This window comes from Erythrolamprus reginae, chromosome 5 (assembly GCF_031021105.1).
Source record: "Erythrolamprus reginae isolate rEryReg1 chromosome 5, rEryReg1.hap1, whole genome shotgun sequence".
NCBI classification, from domain to species: Eukaryota; Metazoa; Chordata; class Lepidosauria; order Squamata; family Dipsadidae; genus Erythrolamprus; species Erythrolamprus reginae.
Genome location: NC_091954.1, coordinates 46,507,675 through 46,530,216, shown reverse-complemented (window position 1 = coordinate 46,530,216; position 22,542 = coordinate 46,507,675). Strand labels below are relative to the sequence as shown.

General features: G+C 36.0%; 1 protein-coding gene across 1 annotated transcript in view; it reads right to left on the bottom strand.

Moving 5' to 3' along the window:
- Positions 1-463: 463 nt before the first annotated feature.
- C5H10orf90 (chromosome 5 C10orf90 homolog) overlaps positions 464-22,542 on the bottom strand; it is a 135,717-nt gene continuing 113,638 nt past the window's right edge. Inside the window, exons 7-9 of the mRNA XM_070753990.1 lie at positions 5,037-5,100; positions 3,226-3,325; positions 464-547 (exon numbers count right to left, since the gene is read on the bottom strand). Of these exons, the coding sequence (XP_070610091.1) occupies positions 509-547; positions 3,226-3,325; positions 5,037-5,100 (203 nt within the window). The 3' untranslated portion in view covers positions 464-508. The remainder of the gene's footprint in view (positions 548-3,225; positions 3,326-5,036; positions 5,101-22,542) is intronic.

Here is a 22,542-nt window from a genome sequence, read left to right as displayed (position 1 = left end):
CTGGTATCCTATTCATTATATGAAACAGAAATACAGTTCTATGTAGATTAAAATATTTGCCCCTTCTATTAGCCATTAATTTAAATATGAAGTTCAAATAAATAGTCATCTTTGCTATTAAAGGTTTGTTTCTAACCATAATAGCAACTATATTCATTTCCCCTTTTATTTAAAAGTTATAAACTTGATGCAATGTATAAATGGAATGCATACATTAGGGTTTATTGTATATAAGCATAAATATCCTGCAGTCATAATTTAAAAGTTGTCTTTGTGGTTTAAAAGACAGAAAATAAATAATGTGTTTACTTTAACAATTTTAAAGCTTTCTTCACTGGAAACTAATCTAGTAACTTTACAGAATTATTTTTTAAGAAACATATTTTTTGTCCATAAACAAATAAGGCTGCTTTGTGATTAAAGGTCATACTAGATTTATATTGCTTTTTAATTTTCAAAGGCCTTGGAGTTCCAAGAAGAATGATGTGTTGTATCCAGGAATCTTTATTCATTCTGTATTTCTTTGAAGAAGTTGGTCCAATAATTGCTGAAGGAAAACAAACATAAATGCAAACATAAAAGCTTGCAGCACTAAGCATTTTAAGGACAAAGGCATCTTAGAATCATAATACTGTATAAGCAATTAAATGTACAATGTAAAAATAATGATGCATAATACAATTACAGTGGAATAGAACAGAACAGAATAGAATAAAAGAGATGGAAAGGACCTTGGAGGTCTTCTAGTCCAGCCCCCTGCTTAGGTAGAAAACCCTACACCACCTCAGACAAAGAGTTATCCAACATCTTCTTTAAAAATTCCAGTGTTGAAGCATTCACAACTTCTGGAGATAAAATGTCCCACAGATTAATTGTTCTAACTGTCAGGAAATTTCTCCTTAGTTCTAAGTTCCTTATCTTCTTTCACCCATTGCTTCTTGACCTACCCCCAGGTGCTTTGGAGAATAGTTTGACTCCCTCTTTGTGGCAAACCCTAAGATATTGGAACACTGCTATCATGTCTCCTATAGTCTTTCTTATTATTTTCATTAAATTACACATATTCAGTTCCTGCAACCGTTCTTCGTATGTATTACTACTAATTAGCCAGGTACCACATATACTGTACGTGCGCATTTTGTTTTTCTTGTCTAAATGTAGATCTTTACTTTTTTCACCATTGAAATATAATAATATTTACAATAGAAACCATGTACAGTGGTACCTCTACTTAAGAATTTAATTTGTTCTGAGATCAGGTTCTTAAATAGAAAAGTTTGTAAGTACAGTAAAAGCAATTTTTCCCATAGGAATCAATGTAAAAGCAAATAATGCATGCAAACCCATTAGGAAAGAAACAAAAGCTTGGAATTTGGGTGGGAGCAGGAGGAGGAAGAAGAGGAGGAGGACAGTCGCTGCCGAAGGAAGAAGGTGAAGTGAAGGGAATAAAAAAATATCCAAAACTTTAAGGCTTAAAAAAAAAGAGGGACTCTGAGGCGGCAAGGAGGGGCACATGCCTCTCACACACCTGGCGTGAGGCTGCCTCCCATACACTGCACAAGAGAAACCCAGGTGGGTGAGAGGGGGGAACCTCCTGCTCCATTGACCAAAAGGCTGCTGCTGCTACCTGTTTTCTCTTCCTTCCCATGCTGAAGAGCTCGCCTCTCCTCTCGCTCGCTCGCTTTGTAGCCGACACCTTTCCTTCACTGTGGTGACTCCTCAGTTTGGCTGAAGCTGAGTTGATCTGGCCAGGCCAAAGCGCCCTCTTTTGCCTTTCCATGCCCAGACGCTCCGGGAGGCAACCTCGCGCCAAGTGTATGGGAGGCAGCGCGAGGGAATCATCACAGCAAAGTGGTTTATTTATTTATTTATTAAATTTGTATGCCGCCCCTCTTCAAACACTCGGAGTGGCTCACAACAGCAAAACAATACAAATCCAATAATTAAAACAATTTAAAACCCTTAATATAAAAAACAATCATACATCTCATATAAACCATACATAAAGCAGAAATGGTCCAGGGGAATCAATTTCCCCATGCCTGATGACAGAGGTGGGTTTTAAGGAGTTTGTGAAAGGCAAGGAGGGTGGGGGTAATCCTAATCTCTGGGGGGAGTTGATTCCAGAGGGTCGGGGCTGCCACAGAGAAGGCTCTTCCCCTTGGTCCCGCCAGACTACATTGTTTCATCAACAGAGAAGGCCAACTCTGTGGGACCTGACTGGTCGCTGGGATTCGTGCAGCAGAAGGCGGTCTTGGAGATATTGTGGTCCAATGCCATGAAGGGCGTTATAGGTCATAACCAACACTTTGAATTGTGACCGGAAATTGATCGGCAACCAATGGAGATGCGGAGTGGTGATGTAACATGGGCATACCTGGGGAAGCCCTTTTTATTCCCTTTTCAGGTGCCCAGAGAAAGGAAAACACTCCATTTGCTCTGTGCTGCTCAGAGTGAAGGAAGCGTTTTTCTCTGGGCACTGGGGGAGATTTATTCCCTCTCCAAGTGCCCACAAAGGAAAATGCTTCATTCGCTCTGGACTGCCAAAGTCTCCTTAAGCGCCACCAAAAGGCTTCTCTGGCAGCCCAGTAAGGCCCGAGATGGCCAGAATTAAAGGGGGAATGGCAGGAAACTGGCCGGACCCTTGTGCTGCTCTCAAATTTCCTGGGAAATTTTTCTGGACTTGGATTCTTAAGTAGAAAATGGTTCTTGAGAGGAGGCAAAAAAACCTTGAACACCCAATTCTTACCTAAAAAAATGATTAAGTAGAGGCGTTCTTAGGTAGAGGTACCACTATATTCTTATTACAAACATTTTTTCTTCACTGTGACAAGAACTTACTTTCTAAGAGATACAATTCCTCATAAATGAATTTATAAAGCTGGCCAATTGTCCAGCTCTACAAATCTCACAAGTGGATCTAACATAATTCTGTTACATATAATTATTTAGCCCATTATTACATTTGAGCATGTCCTTATGGACAATAAGATTTTACACTTATAGGAAAAATATCAGTATAATTTCATGATCTTATTTACACTCCCCATTGATGTTCAAAGCACAAATAGTGGAATGTAGGATATGAAATTTCTGCTTTTGTATACTAAAGCTGTAGGTCAGCTATGAGAAAAAAATAGAATGAGAATGTTGATCATTTAGCTTCCTGCTTTGCTGTATAATAAGTGGGGTGGGTTTGTATTTTAACAATTGGAAATCTTTTACCTTTTTAAATATTTCAACCCGCTTTTTATTGCTCTGTATGATTATCCGTTTCTGTTTCTCTTCTTGTTTCTTCTTCACTTCAGGAAGATTGTTATAAATTCTGCAACAATTAAACATAGTGTAGTTATTTTTAATCATTCTAGAATGCAGCTCTCAATAGGCTCTTGACACAATGCATTTCAAAATGTGCTTTAATTATTTTTTTAATATATCTAATATCCCGCATATTAAGACTAGCATGGCAGGTAAAAACTGTTCAAAACTATAACACAAATTAAGTAAACCTACAGTATTTTAAAAATATTTACATTATACCGGTATCATTTCAGTTACTTACTATATATTGTTCAACTAAAACAACAATGTCCTCTATTATAGTTTATGTTATGATATCTATTGTGAATATGTCAACATTTAGAATCAGCTCCTCTCAGAGATCCACACTGCCCCAACCCTCCTTGCCTTCTGCAAGAGTCTCAAGACTCACCTATGTCGCCAGGCCTAGGGCAATTAGATCTAGACCCCCTGACCAATAAATGTGATGCATGGTGTGATTGGATTGGTTGATTGATGAATATATTGGGTTTTTAGCTGTAGTTTTTTAATATATTAGATTTGTTTTATACGCTTTGTTTTTACACTGTATTCTATGAGCCACCCTGAGGTTTTGGAGAAGGGCGGCATACAAATCAAATCAAATCAAATCAGTCAATCAAACAATAAATAAATAAATTTACAAATGTAACTGTGAATTGTGCCTTTTTAATGATTTTTAGGGTGAACCATAGATAGATAGATAGATAGATAGATAGATAGATAGATAGATAGATAGATAGATAGATAGATAGAGTTATAGTTATAGTTGTATAGTAGCTGTAGTCATAGTTATAGTCATATATATATATATGTGTGTGTGTGTGTGTGTGTGTGTGTGTGTGTGTGTGTGTGTACCTTTCCTGGTTCAAAGCTGACGGGATTAGATACTGTAGCCTAGAGGTTAATTCTCTGCCTTACAAGGCAAAGGCTGCAAGTTCAAATCCCAATGAGAGAGTATGCCTAGCTGATGAGGCCAGAATAAGGCCAAAATAGATCTATCCTAGTCTTCCTTAACTTTTAAATTCAGCAAAAACATATCACACACATGCATGTACACACATACGCACAAACACACACACACACACACACACACACACACACACACACACACACACACAGAGAAAGGATCCAGCTCTTCTCATCTTATTTTTTGTAAAAGATAATTCTCACGCATGTCTCATCTAAGAAGAATCTCTTGTACACATCTATCCCACCTTGAGATACAAATGTAGAGAAACATACCTCCCAGAAACACACACCTGCCCATGAAAATATTTAGAAACTGGCTATTATTAAATAATATATTTGCTCTGGGTATGCTAGCTGCTGTTTGCACTTTGATAGAAGGTGCCTAAAGGAATCCTCTCAGCCAGTGGCTAACATGATCTCCCAATCAGTCTAAGAATGCACTCAAGAACATTCTGATTCCCATCAGTTGCTCAACAAAAGGCAAAATAACGTAGATGTGATACACATTCAAATAAAACTAAGAAAATACAAACTGTGTCCCTAGGAATTAATATTGTTTATTGCGCTGTCCCATGATTATATTCAATATGCTATACAATAAAAGGATGGATTTAATTTGCATCGAGCTATAAAGTAGATAAAATCAAACCTGGGGATTCATGATTGCTTATGAAGAAAGGAGAAGATGAAGGGAAAAGATCAAGTTCATGATGGAAAAATTTCAATATCCTTTAGGAGGCTCCTACCTTTTTGATCGCATATGCATTTCCTTTTCTGAAATGTACCGTTCCTTTGGTTTGAACAGGTTATCTAATAATTAGAAACACAAGTTACTTTGTACTAGTAACATTAGCAAACTTCAATGAGACAATTAGCTGTTTTGGTTTTTCTTTTAGAATACATCAAGAGCTTTCATGGTAATTTTTATTTCAGTGTCACACAAATTCTAGCTGCTTCCTTGAAGAGGGAAGTGGGTGGTTATAGACAATATAACCTTGCTTTGCTTCCCATTTTTCCTAATTCAAGTTAAGTTTTTCTAGGTAGACTGGTGTATTTAACCACTATTTTATATCAACATACATTTTACAATAACATTAGGCCTTGCAAAATTAGGATGATTAGGAATAGCAAGATGTTTTATTTTTATTTACCTATTTATATTGCCTTTATTATTTTTAGTAATAACTTGGGGCAATGAACATATCTAACACATTTTCTATTCTCCCCACAACTTGTGAAGTAAGTTGGGATGACAGTGAGTGATTGGCCCAAGGTCATCCAGTTGTCTTTCATGCCTAATGTGGGACTTGAACTCATTGTCTCTTGTGTTCTAACCTGGTGTCTTAACCCCTAGACCACGGGTAGGCAAAGTTAGCTCTTCTATGACTTGTGGTCTTCGACTCCCAGAATTCCTGAGCCAATCATGGTAGCTCAGGAATTCTGGGTGTTGAAGTCCACATGTCCTAAAAGTGCCAACTGTGCCTACCCCTGCCATAGACCAAGGGCAGGCAAAGTTGGCTTTTCTATGACTTGTGGACTTCAACTCCCAGAATTCCTGAGCCAATCATACTAGTTCAGGAATTACAACATCTTACAGGTGTTGTCTGAGAATTCTTTAAATATTTGAATGATATTATGGTGCTCTAGCAAAATGGCTACCATGCTGGGCATGAGAAGTTGTAAAGCATTGACATGCCAGAAGGCCAACTTGTAAGGATACTGTTCAACATGGTTTCAATTCCTCCTTACAAGTGTTTCCTACTGTCAATCCTCTTAACTATAGTAGACAATCAAGGAAGCAAAATTCATACAGATTAATTCTGTATGGAATTAATGAATTCTAATTCCAGGAGTTAGGTTTTAGAATACTTATTCTGGAGAACTGAAATAGTATAATCCTGTCCTCCTTGGTTAATATGTTCTGAATCACCTTTCTCTGAATGTTGCATGATAAAGTAAATATCTACTTATTTGATAATCTGATTGCACAACCTATCTGCTGATCATTTGTGTTTAGAGACAGACCTCCCTCTTTCTCCAAGGCAATCTTACATATAAATCACAGTTTACTTCCAAAGCACCAAGATACATCTACCTGGATGTTCATACACTGTACATATACATAGACAATCATAGGCATATCTAATTAACTCAACTATCCACTCTACACTGACAAATATGTTTAATTCTGCAAGAGCAAATTGTGGTCCCTCACAGTTCCTTCTTCATTTCTAGACTTGCACAGAATATTGGTTTGTATATCCATAAGAGGTCTGCCTAATAATTGAGGCAGCATCCGTTTCAGCTTTGTTTTGAGTGGTTGCGATCAACAATCACATTTGTAAAGGTAGGTAGGCAGGAGGAAGTGGTAAGCTCCCCATCTTAAGATATTCTTGCTGTACCCAGAGATATTGGACAATTGTTGCACAGTCTCCAAACTTCTCCTTTTTAGTGAAGATTGTTTTGCAATCAGAGTTCATCCCTTTTTCTATTCTGAAGACCCGTTTAGTTATATCAGTGGATGATCTTAGAATCTGGATGATCTTTTTTGGAAAAGTTTTAATCCCATTGATTGTATCCTATTTAGCAAATATCCTATTTAGCAAACCTTAGGAAATGGGAGGGGACCACTATTTTACAGTGACGCCATCGCTAGTTTGGTTGGTGCTCTTTTATAGGGTGCCAAAGGGTTGATTTTGGCAGGAAAAGCAGCTGGTGATTCCCCTGCTTTGGAAAAATATGATAAGCCAAGGCACAGAGATCCTACTTCTCTATAATAGTGTTATACCTCTGCAAATGCCTTCTACTGGAAATGGGATTATGCTTAACTTTAGCCACCTTTCAAGAGAAGTGAAAGATGAAGCTCTTCTTTTCAAAGAGCCATCCCAGTCTTTTCTGGATTGTTTTTCCTGGATTTTTTTTAAAAAATGTCCTGGCCTCTGCATGATGCACTTGCATTGTATTGAATTGTGAATTCTTAAATGTTTGTATTTAAGTGCACTGGCGTGCCTTTCTTCCCCTGTCCAATTGTCTCTCCTTTCTTTCACCTATCATATATATTCTCTCCTTTCATATATCCTCTCCTCTAAGTTCACTTTTACCCTTATATATATTACCACATGTCTATTTTTCTTCCTATGTATTTGTGTATTGGACAAATGAATTAAAAAAAAAAATCCTATGGAATGGGATGGGCTTCTTGCTTTTTATCATTAATCAAGCTAAAAAGTTTGGGGCTTTACAGAAATGACTCCAAGACTGTGAGATGAACTTTCCTGTTTGAGGTATCCAATTCTAGCACAACTTTCCCCTACATACTTGCCTACATTCTGTTCCATTGAATCTAGAGGAAAGAAATCTATACCACACACTAATATTAAAATACATTTATCTCAAGGTGTGACTCCTATCCCTGTCTCTGAAATTCTGTGCTGATTCTCAGGGATCCGGAGGAAATGCTCCAATGAATCTTTTGATCTCTTGATTACACAGGTACCATAGGACTGCAGCCTTAAAATCTAATGAAATCAATTTATTCCCAAGCTTTTTTTACTTATTCTGCCAGTTGCAGTCTAATCCGAAATACACTTTTGGCTCTGAAAAACAATGACATGAAGCAGAGACTCAATTTTTGATGCTCTTTCAAAACAAGAGCCAGGGAGATAACCTTTGGGACTTATTTACTATTACATGTAATTAGATTTGACTTGTAAATCTGTCACATGTTGCCTTCTTTTGATGCACCATACTGACTTGAAATATTGTATATTATAAGCAGCATATATCATAATTTGGCTAAGTATGATATAGGTACATGATAACCATTTCCCAGTCCTCTGGAACATTATTTTCCCCATTCACATTCTATTCTTATATTTAAAGGTGTGATGTGTATTTTATAGATATTTATGTAAGTGTCTTCAGGCAATTCATGGACCCAAGGTTTGTTTAAGAGGGAAAAATGTTTTTAGTTTTAAAGTGATACCATTTACTGGGTCAATCAGCAATTGTTCTTTATATTTTGATGCTCTGGGAGTGGGAAAAAGAAGAAATCCCAGTGGCTTTGACATGTGGAGCATTACATGGGAACCCCTCTGTCCCCTGCCTCTTAGTAGCTAATGTGACTGGGTGAAGTGATCTTTGTGGTACATTAATCATCAATACTGCACCCAGTTTTATATTGCCATCCCTGGCCTTTGGAAAGTTGCTACTGGTGACACATCCAACAGCTTGCAAGCTATCTAAATGGAAGAGAACAGATTAAATCTGAAACCTAATAGTAATAGAATTACTGTTTACATACTGGGATTATCTGTCAATGGCAGTGTTATCTCTATTGACAAGCATCACCCTTGAACAAGTAGGTTCATAATCCATGGCTCCTCCTGACTCTTAGCTTCCTTTAAAAAGCAAATAGAAGCCATAACCAGGTTATCCCAATTGGTGCACCAATTCTGACCCAGTCTGATGCAAAGGACACAACTACATCTGGACGACCAGATGCACGACCTCATCACCACTTTATTGTATTATCGCAACATGCTTACTGTGGAAACTGCCTTTGAAACCTACAACTAACCCAGGATGTTACTGCTTGCATATGTTGTATATTTTGACTCGTGAAATAAACAGCAACAAAAATGTGGCCCCTGCAGTATCTTACTGATAAATTTAAAATGCTGGGATTAATTTATAATGCTCTTCGCAGCTTTGCCCCTGAGAATTTACAGGACCACCTTTTCCCAGTTCTATGGGCCCAATCTCTCAGATTTTGCAGGGAACAGCTGCAAGTGAGAAGAAGTTCTGGATTTTAAGTGGAAGTTTTTGAAACCCAGGCAAGGGATTCAAAATTGATATCTGCATAAGGAAATGTTAGCAACTTGAGGAATAGACTTGAATGAGCGCCCAAGTGGATGAATCTGAAGTGCAACACAAGGAAAACATTCCCTTAGAAAAAAATGTCACAAAAACATTGCCCTTCAGCAATGAAAATATGTTACGATGAATTCGGATGCACAAATAGCAGCATGAATAGGACAATTTTTGGGGTGGAGGAAAGCTTTTTGCAATATAAATACTGAGCTCTATACTGAAGAATATTGGTATCATCGGGACAATTATTATATTTTGTGTAAATGGAGCATTCTTAATACAATATCAAAATATAACAACTCTAAGAAAAAAAGAGAATTCATAAGCCATAAAGCAAAACAGGAAACAATACCGCAGATGCAGTAGTGGGTCCTAAAACAATTTACTACCAGTTTGTGCGCATGTATGACACTTCTGTGCTTGAGCAGAAGGGTGGATGGTCGGGGCCTTCTACCATTGGCGCTATTGGTTCTAAGAACCAGGCCAGACTGGGAGTAACCTACCGCTGCACAGATGAAATAAATATCTAAAGTCGTTGTGCAAAACCCTTAATCCCAGATCCTGATGTTAGCATTTACAACCTTCCTAAAGCATTAAAAAATTGGAAAGAGATGGAAAATTCTTTTTGCTAAAAAGAATGCATTCGTAAGCTCTAAACAATTATTAGTCCACTGAAGGGTGTCTCTGAATGTCTTCCAAACCAGCACAGAAGTAATTACTTGAAAACACTAAGGGAGACTGTCAATTTTCTTATTTCTAAGTACTTCTGAAAATATGGATTTCAGAAGCCCTCTGTAACATAAATCTATAAAATGCCAACAGAAACAAACAAGTGTTAGATGCAGAGATGGACATCGGCTTTACAATTCTCTAAGCTGTGATTTTGGGGAAAAATTACTTTAGAAGGGAGAGGGAATTTACATTAATATATAAAATAACAAAGACATATCCTTTTGCACATTACAAAATCTCTCTCTCTCTCTTTCTCTTTCACACACACACACACACACACACATAACATTAAGGCCCCAGGATTGTTCATTATGTAAAACTATCTGGTATCCTTAAAATAACTACATCATAGTTTTTGAGATTTAAATTGTTATTTCAACGTCATTTTTATTCAGTTCATCACAGTGAGATCTCTAATTTATCCAGTACTGTCTATAGCAAGTGATCTGTCTTATATTAATTAGTTTCCTTGAAATGAAACATTAAAATTATACAACACAAGGGTTAATAAATGAGTTTCATATTGTTTGGCATAAAGGTGGTTTGATGATAGCTTCAGCTATATAACATTCCTTTCTAAAAAAAACCTTGGCTTCTGTTGCATATAATACAACTATAATTAATAAGCATCTCAGGGGTGAAATATGTAAATAGGAACTCCACCAATAATTAACGAAGGGTCTAATGCTCTTCTATTCTCAGTCAAGATCCTATTTCACATATATGGAATAATTTTCATTGTTCTTTGTTTTGGTATCATGGCAACTCTGGAATTATAGCTAAGACAGTATTATCATGAAAAATGTTCATCTGAATCCAGTTGTATTTATGCTTAGAAAAAGCAGTCATCACCTTTACTGCAGTATCAAGAACACTTCAGTATATCCTCACTTGCCAAGAGGTCTCCGAAGGCTGACTATGTGCATCAATTATAATGAGACAGTGGATGAGGATTAAAGCCAGGAAACATTAAATAAGTTAGTCAAAGTGATGGAAATCTAAGCCCATCTTGAATTTCTAGCTCCCTTTGGTTTCCGGAGAGCAATTAACATGGTTGACCAGGCCTTTGCATGGAGTCAGACTAGCAGCTGTGGAGGAGAAGGATTCTGTGGAGGGGGCTGCATATTGTTTGACCTGCACTCTCAGTTGACCTATAACTTCAGACTTGATCAAGTATGCTGTCTCTTCACCACTGCTGAAGAATAAAAGGGGACATTTCCCCCTTCACCTCAGGCAGTGCAATGTCTTAAGCTGTCAGTCCCGACAATTGAAGAACTCAACCAACCCAGAAGCAAAGAAGGGGATGTGTGAAAATTGTTTTGTCAAGGGGAACAGGTTGCAGTTGAATTGAGATGCACCATTTATCAATTTAACCGCTTCCAAGTTGCCACTGAACTGTCGTTTTTAATATGATAGAAGAGAAAATTATTAAATACATGAGGTGTGATCAAAGTAATTGTTTCATTAATGTAACCATAATTAGATTGAAACCCACATTAAATTAAATTTTTGCCCTGTCCCTTATGGTTTATAGAATATAGATAGTCCTCGGTTTACGAATACAAATGGGGCCAGAATTTCCATCGTTAACATTACATGATGTGACTATAAAGTATAACATCATGTGATTGTATTGCTTAGCAACAGGAATCCTGGCACTCCCCATTTCTGTTGCAATTCCAGATGCATGGATTGTTAAACTGGAAGTGGAAGGCATCGCAGGTAAGAAGTGTAATGGGTGTAGGGAGATGCTGCGATGCAAATTGGGGAGTGCTGCTGTGTGGCACAAGCTCAAGGAGTCAAGAAAAAAAACAGCGTGAGAACAGGCAAATTGTTTGAGATTCGCAGATACCTCACTTTCATGATGCTCCAGAAAACCTCAGAATCTTTCTAAAGATCTTCAGAAGCATCCCAAGTGTGAGTGTTCTATTTGCAGAATATCTATGGAGATTCTCAGTCATCCAGGTCTTGGCTGTTTCAAAGATGTTTTTTTCAAGAGGCAACTGGACTTTCTTTGTTTTTTCCTTGAAAACATTTCATTTCTCATCCAAGAAGCCTCTTCAACTCTTACCGGATTCCATTCTCCACCATTCAGTCAGCACTGAAGAAGCTTCTTGGATGAGAAGCGAAATGCCTTCAAACCAAACCAGAAAGCCCAGCTGCCTCTTGAAAAAAACTGCCTAGCATAGAGTCAAGCCAGGTGCACCTCACCAATAGCAGGAGGAAAGAGACACTGAAGATCACTGGCTTGGCAGGGCCTATGGTTTTGCCGGCAACTGAGTCAATTGGGGCTTTGTGCTGGGGTGGTTGGTTGTGATGTAGGGCTTGTGGAAACATTTGTCAGTGGCAGCGCAGAGGCTGAATTCGAAGCCTGGGAGCAGTTGTAGCTGGCTGAGAGCACTGGAGACTCCAGGTATTCAATCATAACCCTATCACTAAGGGATGCAGCTGGGCTGGGCAACCAAAAGCACATAAATTGGGAAGAAGATAGGTAGGTGGGGGCAGATGAAACACCCCCATGGTCATAAGCATGGGCAACTGCCAAGCACCCAAAATTTGATTGCATGACTACCAGGGTACTGCAATGGCTGTAACTTCAGGGACTAGTCATATTTCATTTTTTTCAATGCTGTCATAACTTTGAACCACAAATTGTTGTAAGTCAAGGATTAGCTATATAACATAACCTCACCAAAGGGTATAACTTTTGTGTAAGAAAGATTAGATTATTACAATGGAAGTTAAGAAGGAAATGAATTTTGTATTGTACTATACATAGTTAAGGAGCATAATGAAAAGATGGGACTAAAATAAAGAAGGTATATAGATATAAATGACAGTAGGTACAAGAACCAGTTTAGAATTGATAATGTAGTGCTGATGCTATAGATAATGTGTGCCTTTTAGAATTAACCATCAACAATAAAAGAACAAGTAGTCATGAAATCTGTTGCTTGGTAGACCAGCTATGAAGGCTTAAAAGATATTCAGATTTATTTGATTTCTATAGCCACCTATCTCAGCAATGACGCTGGATGGCTCACAGTTCAGGTGCTTTGTGTCTATACTTTTAAAGAATTGTAACAGTATTCTCAGGGACACATTATGGAAGGGAAAATTAGACTTTGAAGAAGCAAGATAAGAAGTAAACCATTGTCAGCCAAGAAAATAAATCAAAGAATCAATGAATCATTGAACAAAACCCCCCAGAATTCTGATTGAGGCATAGATTACAAAATCCAATTATCCTATGGACAGATTATGAAAATATCTAGCTTTCTAGAGAAATCTCTAATGCTGGGAATGGTGGAAAGAAAGAAGAGAAAAAGAATTTAATTAATTATAGGGAAGAATATTATAGGGAAAAACATGACATGACATGACATAACATAACATAAAATAGGAACATAACATGATAGGGAAGATATACCTAAGAATATTCCAAAAGAACATAACAAAAATTCCTAATTGTAAGAGCTTTTTGACCTTGAACCAATTATGTAAGGAGCTCCTGAGCTCTTCTTTTGTTGGATATTTTCAAGCAAACACTGCAATAACAACTTGGAATCAGAAATATGGATTTCTATATTAACTAAGGGGACTAGATTCAGTTTGTCTACAATGGCTTCTTCAAACTATTATTCTATTCATTTTATCATATATAAATTGATGTACATAGTGACAAAGATTCAATGCTGAAACTCTTATAGGTTTGTTTTCATTTTGTTAAACAAATGTTCAGTATATGCAATGTGCCAATTTCTATCACCATTATATCCTCTATGATTTTCTGTTTTTCACATTTAAATAAACATATAACTCACCGTAGATCAAGAAACTTGCAGACAAATCATTTTTTGGCCCTCTTATAGTTTTTCTAAGTTGTAATCAAAATTGATACAAGAAAAAGAATAGCTAGAGAATTCACATTATCTCTATTTCCTAAATGGTTAATCTCACCCATGATTGAATCTCAGTGTTTGAGTGCCTTCACCTTCATGATCCACATTTTTAAAACTAAAACTTTGCTACTAAAGTTTAAAATTTCTGCAACAGTATATTTGTTTCCAAGATAACTCTGATAGAAGAGGTGCTTTCAAGGTTATTTTTTTCCTGCTCAGCAGGCATAGAAGAAGTCAAATCATGAAACCATTGGTTCTTGTCTGCCAGCTGAGCATCTAAACTGAATATAAAAAAGAATAACCTAAAGGAGGCTTTGGGAAGAAAAAAATGACAAGGACAAATATGTGTATGTTTTTAAAATCAGTCAAAATCTCAGTTGTATTTAGTTCATAATTTGGCCTTTAAAAGTCAGGTTAGAAAATGGAAAAATGGAAGACATGATCATGAGATAAGAAGTTAAATTCATTAAGTTGCATCTGAAAGAGTTCAAATCATATCAACATGAGTCTCTTTACCTAGATGAGAAAATCTGATGCATAATATTCAGCTATAGTTTAATGTTACTTGCACAAGCAGAATTGTTTCTGAGTGAACTTCAAGCTTCCATGTTGGTTTCTTAGTCTCTCCAGGAATCAGTTTTACTCTGCCTACTTTTGACTTGTTGTTGCACTACACTGCAAGGAATCATATGAACTGTAACTGCTAAAAAAAGCCACCTAGAAAGCATGAGTTTTGAAGATTAGAAAAGCATTATAAAATCTGATTGTTTCTATACTCTCTAGAATATTTTAAATCCACACAAATAAGATGACAACCATTGAAGTATGGGCAAAAGTTAATGTAAAGGTATTTATAATTCAGGAGAGACGGTAGGCTATTGTTCTTTGGCTATTATTCTTTGACTGGTTAATAAAGGTATTCCGTGACAGAAATATTATCTTCAGTAATAGTGCAGGAAAATTAGCACTTTTAAAAAGACTTTAAAAAATGTGGATTTGCTGGCTTTGTGGTTAATCTAAGGACAATTCATTTTGTGACAATAATCAAACAACCGACTTGATGGGACCTGTATATCCTGGTGTCCACAGGTCTGCTGACAAAACAGTGCTTTCAGGTTCTTTCCAAAGGGTATCAAGACAAGAGTCAATCTTATCTCTGTAGAGATGATGTTCCACAGGGAGGGACACACTAGAAAAGACCCTTCTTCTTGGTCCCACTAGATGAACCTCCTTAAGAAAGGGGACCCATAACATATCCTGCCTTCTCATTCAGGGGTTCAGATAGATGCAACTGAGAAAGGAAGGCTCTTCAAGTAACCTGGGCCCAAGCCATATAAGGCTTTAAATGATGGGTTTTCATTGATAAAATGTAGTTGCTAAACATTGAACACAACTTGATGGCACATAATCAACCAACCAACCAACCAACCAACCAACCAACCAACCAACCGAGACTGAATCCTAGCATATGTGTAGACTTTATCTATAGAACCTTTAGGGACAAAGGCAAGGACAACACTTAAAATTCCTATGACAATATTTCCCCCGCTTAAGATCCAAGCCATTATTCCTCGCATCATTTTCTTTACACTCTGCTTACAATAGTAGCAGGATAAACAATAACATTTTTCCCAAATAAACTCTCCATATTTTGAGGATTAGCTGACTGCTGGAATAAAGGGGACAAAGAAGTGACTTGTATCTGCCTTTGCTTAATCAAAGAGTTAGCAATAGACTCTTTGAAACAGAAGGTGAATCATCTCTAGAATTCTGTCAATTTGTAACTATAGCAGGGGCACCTTGAAACTCTTTCCTGTAGGGATTTCTCCTGCCACATTCCATCAGCGGAGAAATAAAGATTCAGTGACTACTCCTCTCCTTTCTGCTGAATTACAAATGAACAAGGATTTACTGAAGTTACAAAGTCAAGCACAGCAAAATAGGTTTTCTTTCCTTTTAATGTAAGAACTATGGGGGTTTGCATTAAAAATATTTCAAAATTGTGTCATTTACTCTTCTTTCCTCAAATGTTTTTTCAATGACAGATTATTTATTTATTTATTTATTTATTATTTATTTATTTTGTCCAATAAATGAGGGTTTTAGTGGGTATATATCTATATACACATAGTAAAATACATGATGGTTATAGAGGAGATACTCATAGTAAAATATATCTAAGAAATAATAGAAAAGAAGGTATAGTAATAGAACATATCAATGAAAGAATAGAAGAAGAGATATAGGACTAGAAGAAAGGTATATGAGATATAGGAGAGCAATAGGACAGGGGACGGAAGGCACTCTTGTGCACTTGTACTCGCCCCTTACTGACCTCTTAGGAATCTGGATAGGTCAACCGTAGATAATCTAAGGGTAAAGTGTTGGGGGTTTGCAGATGACAGTATGGAATCCAGTAATGAGTTCCACGCTTCGACAACTCAGTTACTGAAGTCATATTATATTTATCCTTTCTGGAGAATGAGTAAAATTATAGCAAGCAGGTTGGAAATATCTTAAGGACTGTCACAGAAGAAGAAATAGACATATTCTCTGTTCTCCAGAAGACACAATCAGGCCAATGGATTAAAATTATCAGGAAGCAGGTAAATACTATAGATTAGTAGAATGTCTAGATAGGACTGACAAACTCCCGGCCCACAGGCCAAATGTGTCACACACTGACTACTACCATGCCTGTTTTAGCAAAGAGGGAAAGCACCCTGATATCTCACGTGATATTGATGTGACAACATGAGTTTGACACCCATAGTCTAGATTGTATGCACTGTCAGCCAGTGGAGCACACTACCATATTATTATCTTCATTAAAGATCTTCAAACAGAGTTTAGTCAGCTGACAAAGAAATGTTAATCATGCACTGAAAAGAGGTTTGAACTAGATGACCTCTATAGTCTCTTTCAACTCTATAATTCTGTGAAAATAGTCTGTACTTGTATTTAAACCTGAAGGCAGTACTGTGTCCAGGCCATAAAAAGCCACAATGGAACAGCTGAATTGGATTGGATAAGGGAGACCTCAATTTCCCCACTCCGGTATGAAACTACATGAACATTTTGATCCAGTCATGATTCTTCAGTCCAGCATGCCCCACATGGTTGGGTGCTCTGTCTTGCATTTCAATCAAGGCAGAATTGCAATAAACAAACTAAAGTTTAAATATGAATTCAGAAAAGGTCTTAGACTTGCTCACTGACCCCTCACGTCCTGAACATAAACTGTTTCAACTCCTACCCTCAAACGTTGCTACAGAGCACTGCACACCAAAATAACTAGATACAAGAACAGTTTTTTCCCGAACGCCATCACTCTACTAAACAAATAATTTCCTCAACACCATCAAACTTTTTACTAAGTCTGCACTTCTATTTCTACTAGTTTTTTCCTCATCATTTCTATCACCCATTTCCTTCTACTTAGGACTGTATGACTGTAACTTGTTGCTTGCATCCTAAGATTTTTATTAATATTGTTTTTTCATTGCTTATTTGACCCCTATGACAATCTTTGTTGTACCACATAATTCTTGACAAATCTATATTTTCTTTTATGTACACTGAGAGCATATGCACCAAGACCAATTCCTTGTGTGTCCAATCTCACTTGGCCAATTAAAGAATTCTATTCTATTATTAGGTCTTACAATTAATCAGTTAAGGTTTATATGTATACATATTATGTTCATAAAATAAATTTTATAAATGAAAATACATTTTACAACATTTTATTAAAACTTTTTATTAAAATATTTGATTTAAAATAAATATTTGATTAAGGGAATTGCATGCAGCAGTTATGAAGAGCCCATAAATTTTGGATATAAATAAATAATTTTATTGCGCATTTACTAGCTTTGAGTTGAGCTTGGATGTTTGGAAAACTAAACAATATCAAACTTTGTCAGTACATATATGGGAAATACAACAAATATTAGAGGCCTAAACTACAGTAAAAAAGAGACCCAATGGCAAGCCAATACCATGTTACTGCAAATAAACTATAAGGACATGTTCATGCAGTCATTGGAGTTATGTGCAAATAAATGGCCACTTTACTTCTTGATTCCTGATTCCTTATTCCTTATACAAATATCAGCTTGCTATCCATTTCAAGACCATTATTAATTGGATTTCCAAGGACCATAGTTGGCAAGTGGCTTTAAATTTAATAGAACAGTCCTTTCGGACAACTGCTCAGAATTTTTCCCCAAATAATTATACAAGCACACTCAACAAGAAGTGAAAATGTGGGGGCAAGGCTGTATGTGGAAGATGCTTCTAATATATTTATATTCGTTTTCTATGAAATGTGATAGAGATATCTGTGGCTCCAGAAACTGAAATATCTCACGGATTGTGGCACTGACTGAATTAAATTTTGGAGTATTCTATTACCGGCTAGCTGGGCATGATCATTGGTTGGATTATGTTGTTCCCTGAACATTCTGTGTTTTGCAGTCAGAAGAAGTGAAAATTAGATTTAAATTGCTTTATGAAGAACTGGTTGGTGAAAAAAACTATGTAATGTGGAAGTACATAGAAGTGAGCTGACCTCATTATGCTGAAACCAAATTCAACACCTATTTCCCTTAACTTCCCCCTCCCCCGGCCCATTTCAGCAGTCTAGTTTAATGGGAAAAGTTAAAACATTTCCCCTACTGCTAGAATGATCTTGTATTCAAGAGATCTTGAATCATCTTCTGTTAATTTCTTCCTTTAGACATCCTGTCTCCATGCATTCAAACAAATCTGTGTTTTAACCTCCACATGATACTGTGCAAACCCAGAAATTGCCACAAAGGTTTCTTTTGTTAGGTTTAGATGTGGGGTTATACTTTTTAATGGGTTTTATTTCTTACTTTGTATAAACGTTAGTTTCAGAAATCATGAGCACTGTAAACAGACTAAAAGGCACAAAGACAATCTAACGAAATATATAAATACAAAGATAATCTAACCAAACATACACCAATTCTTCATAAGGCAATTTGAATCTAACTAAATATATAAACCAGAAAATTTATTTTGTAAAAGACATTTCCGTTAATGCAAATACACATACAAGAGGGAGAGAGAAAGAGAGAGAGGGAAGGAGGGAGGGAATGAGAATTCTATGTTTGTCAAACTCACAGTGTCATGCTTCATAATGTTTCATAATGTGACGTATCGTGACTTTTTCCCCTTCACAAAATCGGCGGTGGGGTGGACAGCACATGATGTCAGAATACCTGCGGGACCACCTTCTTCCACATGAATCTCAATAACCGGTTAGTTCCCACAGAGTCGGCCTTCTCCAGGTCCTATCAACTAGATAATTTGGCGGGACCTAGGGGAAGAGTCTTCTCTGTGTGAGCCCCAACTCTCTGGAATCAGCTCCACCCCCCCGAGATTCATACTGACCCCACCCTCCTCACCTTCTGTAAAAGCTTAAAGACCTATCTGGGCCGTCAGGCTTAGGGCCATTAGACCCTTGCCCCCTGGCCGACAAATGTAGTATGTTTTGTGATGTGAGTGGGAATGAATGATTTTAAATGTTAGTAGAGTTTTAAAGTTTTTCTAGTAAAATTAATTGGATTTTTAGATTTGTACATTGTATATTGTTTGCTATGTTGAGAGCCACCCCACATCTTGAAGAGGGGCAGCATACAAATCGAATTAATATAATATAATATAATAATAATATAATAATAATATAATATAATATAATATAATATAATATAATATAATATAATATAATATAATATAATATAATATAATATAATATAATATAATATAATATAATATAATATAATATAATATAATATAATATAATATAATATAATATAATATAATATAATATAATATAATATAATATAATATAATATAATATAATATAATATAATATAATATAATATAATATAATATAATATAATATAATATAATATAATATAATATAATATAATATATGATGCATCTGGCCCATGGGCTGCGAGTTTGACACCCCTGTTATAGAGGAACAAATATCCTACTGAGTTTTTCTTCAAGTCTTAGGCTTTCATTCCATATTGGTTTGAAAATCACACATAGGACTCCCAATTTTTATAGAAATGTAGCATGATTTGTTAAATTACTATTATTTGAGTTACAGAAAGTCATCTTTTAGCCTACAACCAAAGTCCAAGTGCAAAGTACAACATATTTGGTTGTAGGCTAAAATATTACAAAAAATATTACACTGCTAACCAGAGTCTACAAAACATTTGTTAGACCAATTCTGGAATATAGCTCACTTGTCTGCATATTAGACATTAATATGTGACAATTGAGAGAGTCCAGAAATATTTCACAAGAAGAGTCCTTCACTCCTCCGCTCGCAACAAAATACCTTATTCCACCAGACTTGAAATACTGGGATTAGATAATTTACAAATATGTTGCATCTGATCTGATCTAAAGTTCATAAAATCATATACCAAAATGTCCTTCCTGTTAATGATTATTTTACCTTCAATCGCAACAATATACAAGCATGTAATAGATTCATACTAAATGTAAACCACTCCAAACTCGACTTCAGAATATAGGACTTCAGCAATAGAGTGATCAATGCCTAGAATGCACTAACCGACTCTGTAATTTCTTCCCAAACCCTAAAAACTTTAACCTTAGATTGTCTACAGTGGACCTCTCTGTTTCTAAGATATCTGTAAGGGGTATGCTTAAGCACACCGCTTTGCCTACCGACCCTGTCCTACTCTTCTATTGTCCTCTTTTATTGTTATTTTTTACTTATGTTATGTTTATACAAACTACTACTATCCTATACATGTTTGACAAATAAATAAAATAAAATAAATAAACATGAACCAAAAAAATGTGTTCTGTCTGATCTTATGCTTAAATCTAAATTACATGGCCTTGCTTCCATGCAGCTGAATCCCATACTGCATTTATGAATGGATTGGGAGGATCAGTCAACTGACATGATTGGTTTTTAAACTAATTAATCTGACAAGATTAATTTTACACAAATAAATCTGAGAGATTAATTCATATATTAATGTTGCCCTTTCCTGCCCGAACAGATTTCTTCTGACAGATATTATTAGTGAAGCAAAAAATAGTTTGTGATGCTATGTGGAAGATGGTACCATGATTTAAATATTTCCTTTATGATATAGTCTAGTGCTATGCAAAATCATTTTTAATTTAAAAGTGTTTGCTTGTCATCATAAATTATTTAAAACATGTTGCTACTTCCCAGTATTTTCAGGAACTTAATACTTAAGGGACAAACACTTGGATATCTAGTTTAGATATCTCTGCTACAACATTAGCACCATCAAAAACATTTGCAAATCAAACTAAAAATGTATGTTTAAAATTGTTATCATGAACATGAATTTTACTTAGCAAAACTGATGTACCTGAGACATGTAGCAGTTGAATGCAAACTTGCACATCCTGTACAGTATATCCTGTACAGTATATGTACAGAGAAAATCCTGAAGTTACCGAGAAAATCTTAATGAAAGTATTCACTTTGTTTATTATTCAGCGGTCTTCATACTTTTTGGTTATGTTTTAGGCTTCTTCCAAAACTGCTCATTTTCTTGTTTGAATTATCTTTTATCTGCCTGCAGGACATCATCACATACTTAAATCTAATTTGCATCACTACACTGTGACATTATATTGTGATATAATCATGACAACTGAGCGAGATCACCCATGTTATTCATCCATGAAGTAGTTTCCTATAATGTTGGGAAAACCACAACAGATCCAGCAATCCAGAAAAATAGGGCCAAGCAAGACTTTCTCTTTTTAAAGAACAATTTAAGTATTTGCTCATTTAATATTTTAGCCAAATACATTTCTATTTCTCTAAGAACAATAGCTCTTGTTATGGAATAAATGGCAGAGAATAACCAATCTACTCCTTAAATGTAAGGGGCATTTAAATATTACAGATTTCCTGAAGATGGTTTGTCTATCTCTAGAGGACACCCAGTAACGGTTTTCTGATATAAAAATAATGTCTCAATGATCCTCCTCTAGGAAACAGATTATCTGAATGTTCTGTTTAGATGAGAGATGAGCTTTTAGATGAGCCAATCTACTTGAAACTGGAAGAAAAATGCTGAAGCAAGATTCCTAGGGATTTTTTACTTTATTGCCAATTCCATTCCCCTATTCTTAAAAACAGTTTGAGAATAATTTTCTGAAAACAAGGAACAAAAAATAACTGCCTTGCTCTCAGTTGTTTCAGATCCTGCAACAATTAAATCCCCTCCCTAAGACATAGAAGAAGAAAGTCTCAAAAAGTCCATTTTGTTTAGTAAACATGCCTATCAGAATTAATATGTTCATTATTTTTATGAAATAGATCTACTGGATTTGATCCAGCTGGAATCTGCTCTGAAGGACCCACCATGTACTTCTCCTCTTTATTATCTAGTTTCTTTATTGTTACAAAACATTTTACAGAACTCGAAGATTTCCTGAGCTCATGAAATATTTTATTTGAATCTATACTGGGCCATATCCAATCAATCACATATACAATTCAAATAGGCCCACACCTGCCACATAACACCCCAGATTCAACAATTGATAAGAAAGACAAAAAAAATTGGATATCGGATGTTCTGCTGGAGACAGCAGAAGTCAAGAGAAAGAACTGGAGAAAAATCACAAAGATCTGCAAATATAATGGCTGTGGCAAAAGAAAGCGAACACAGTA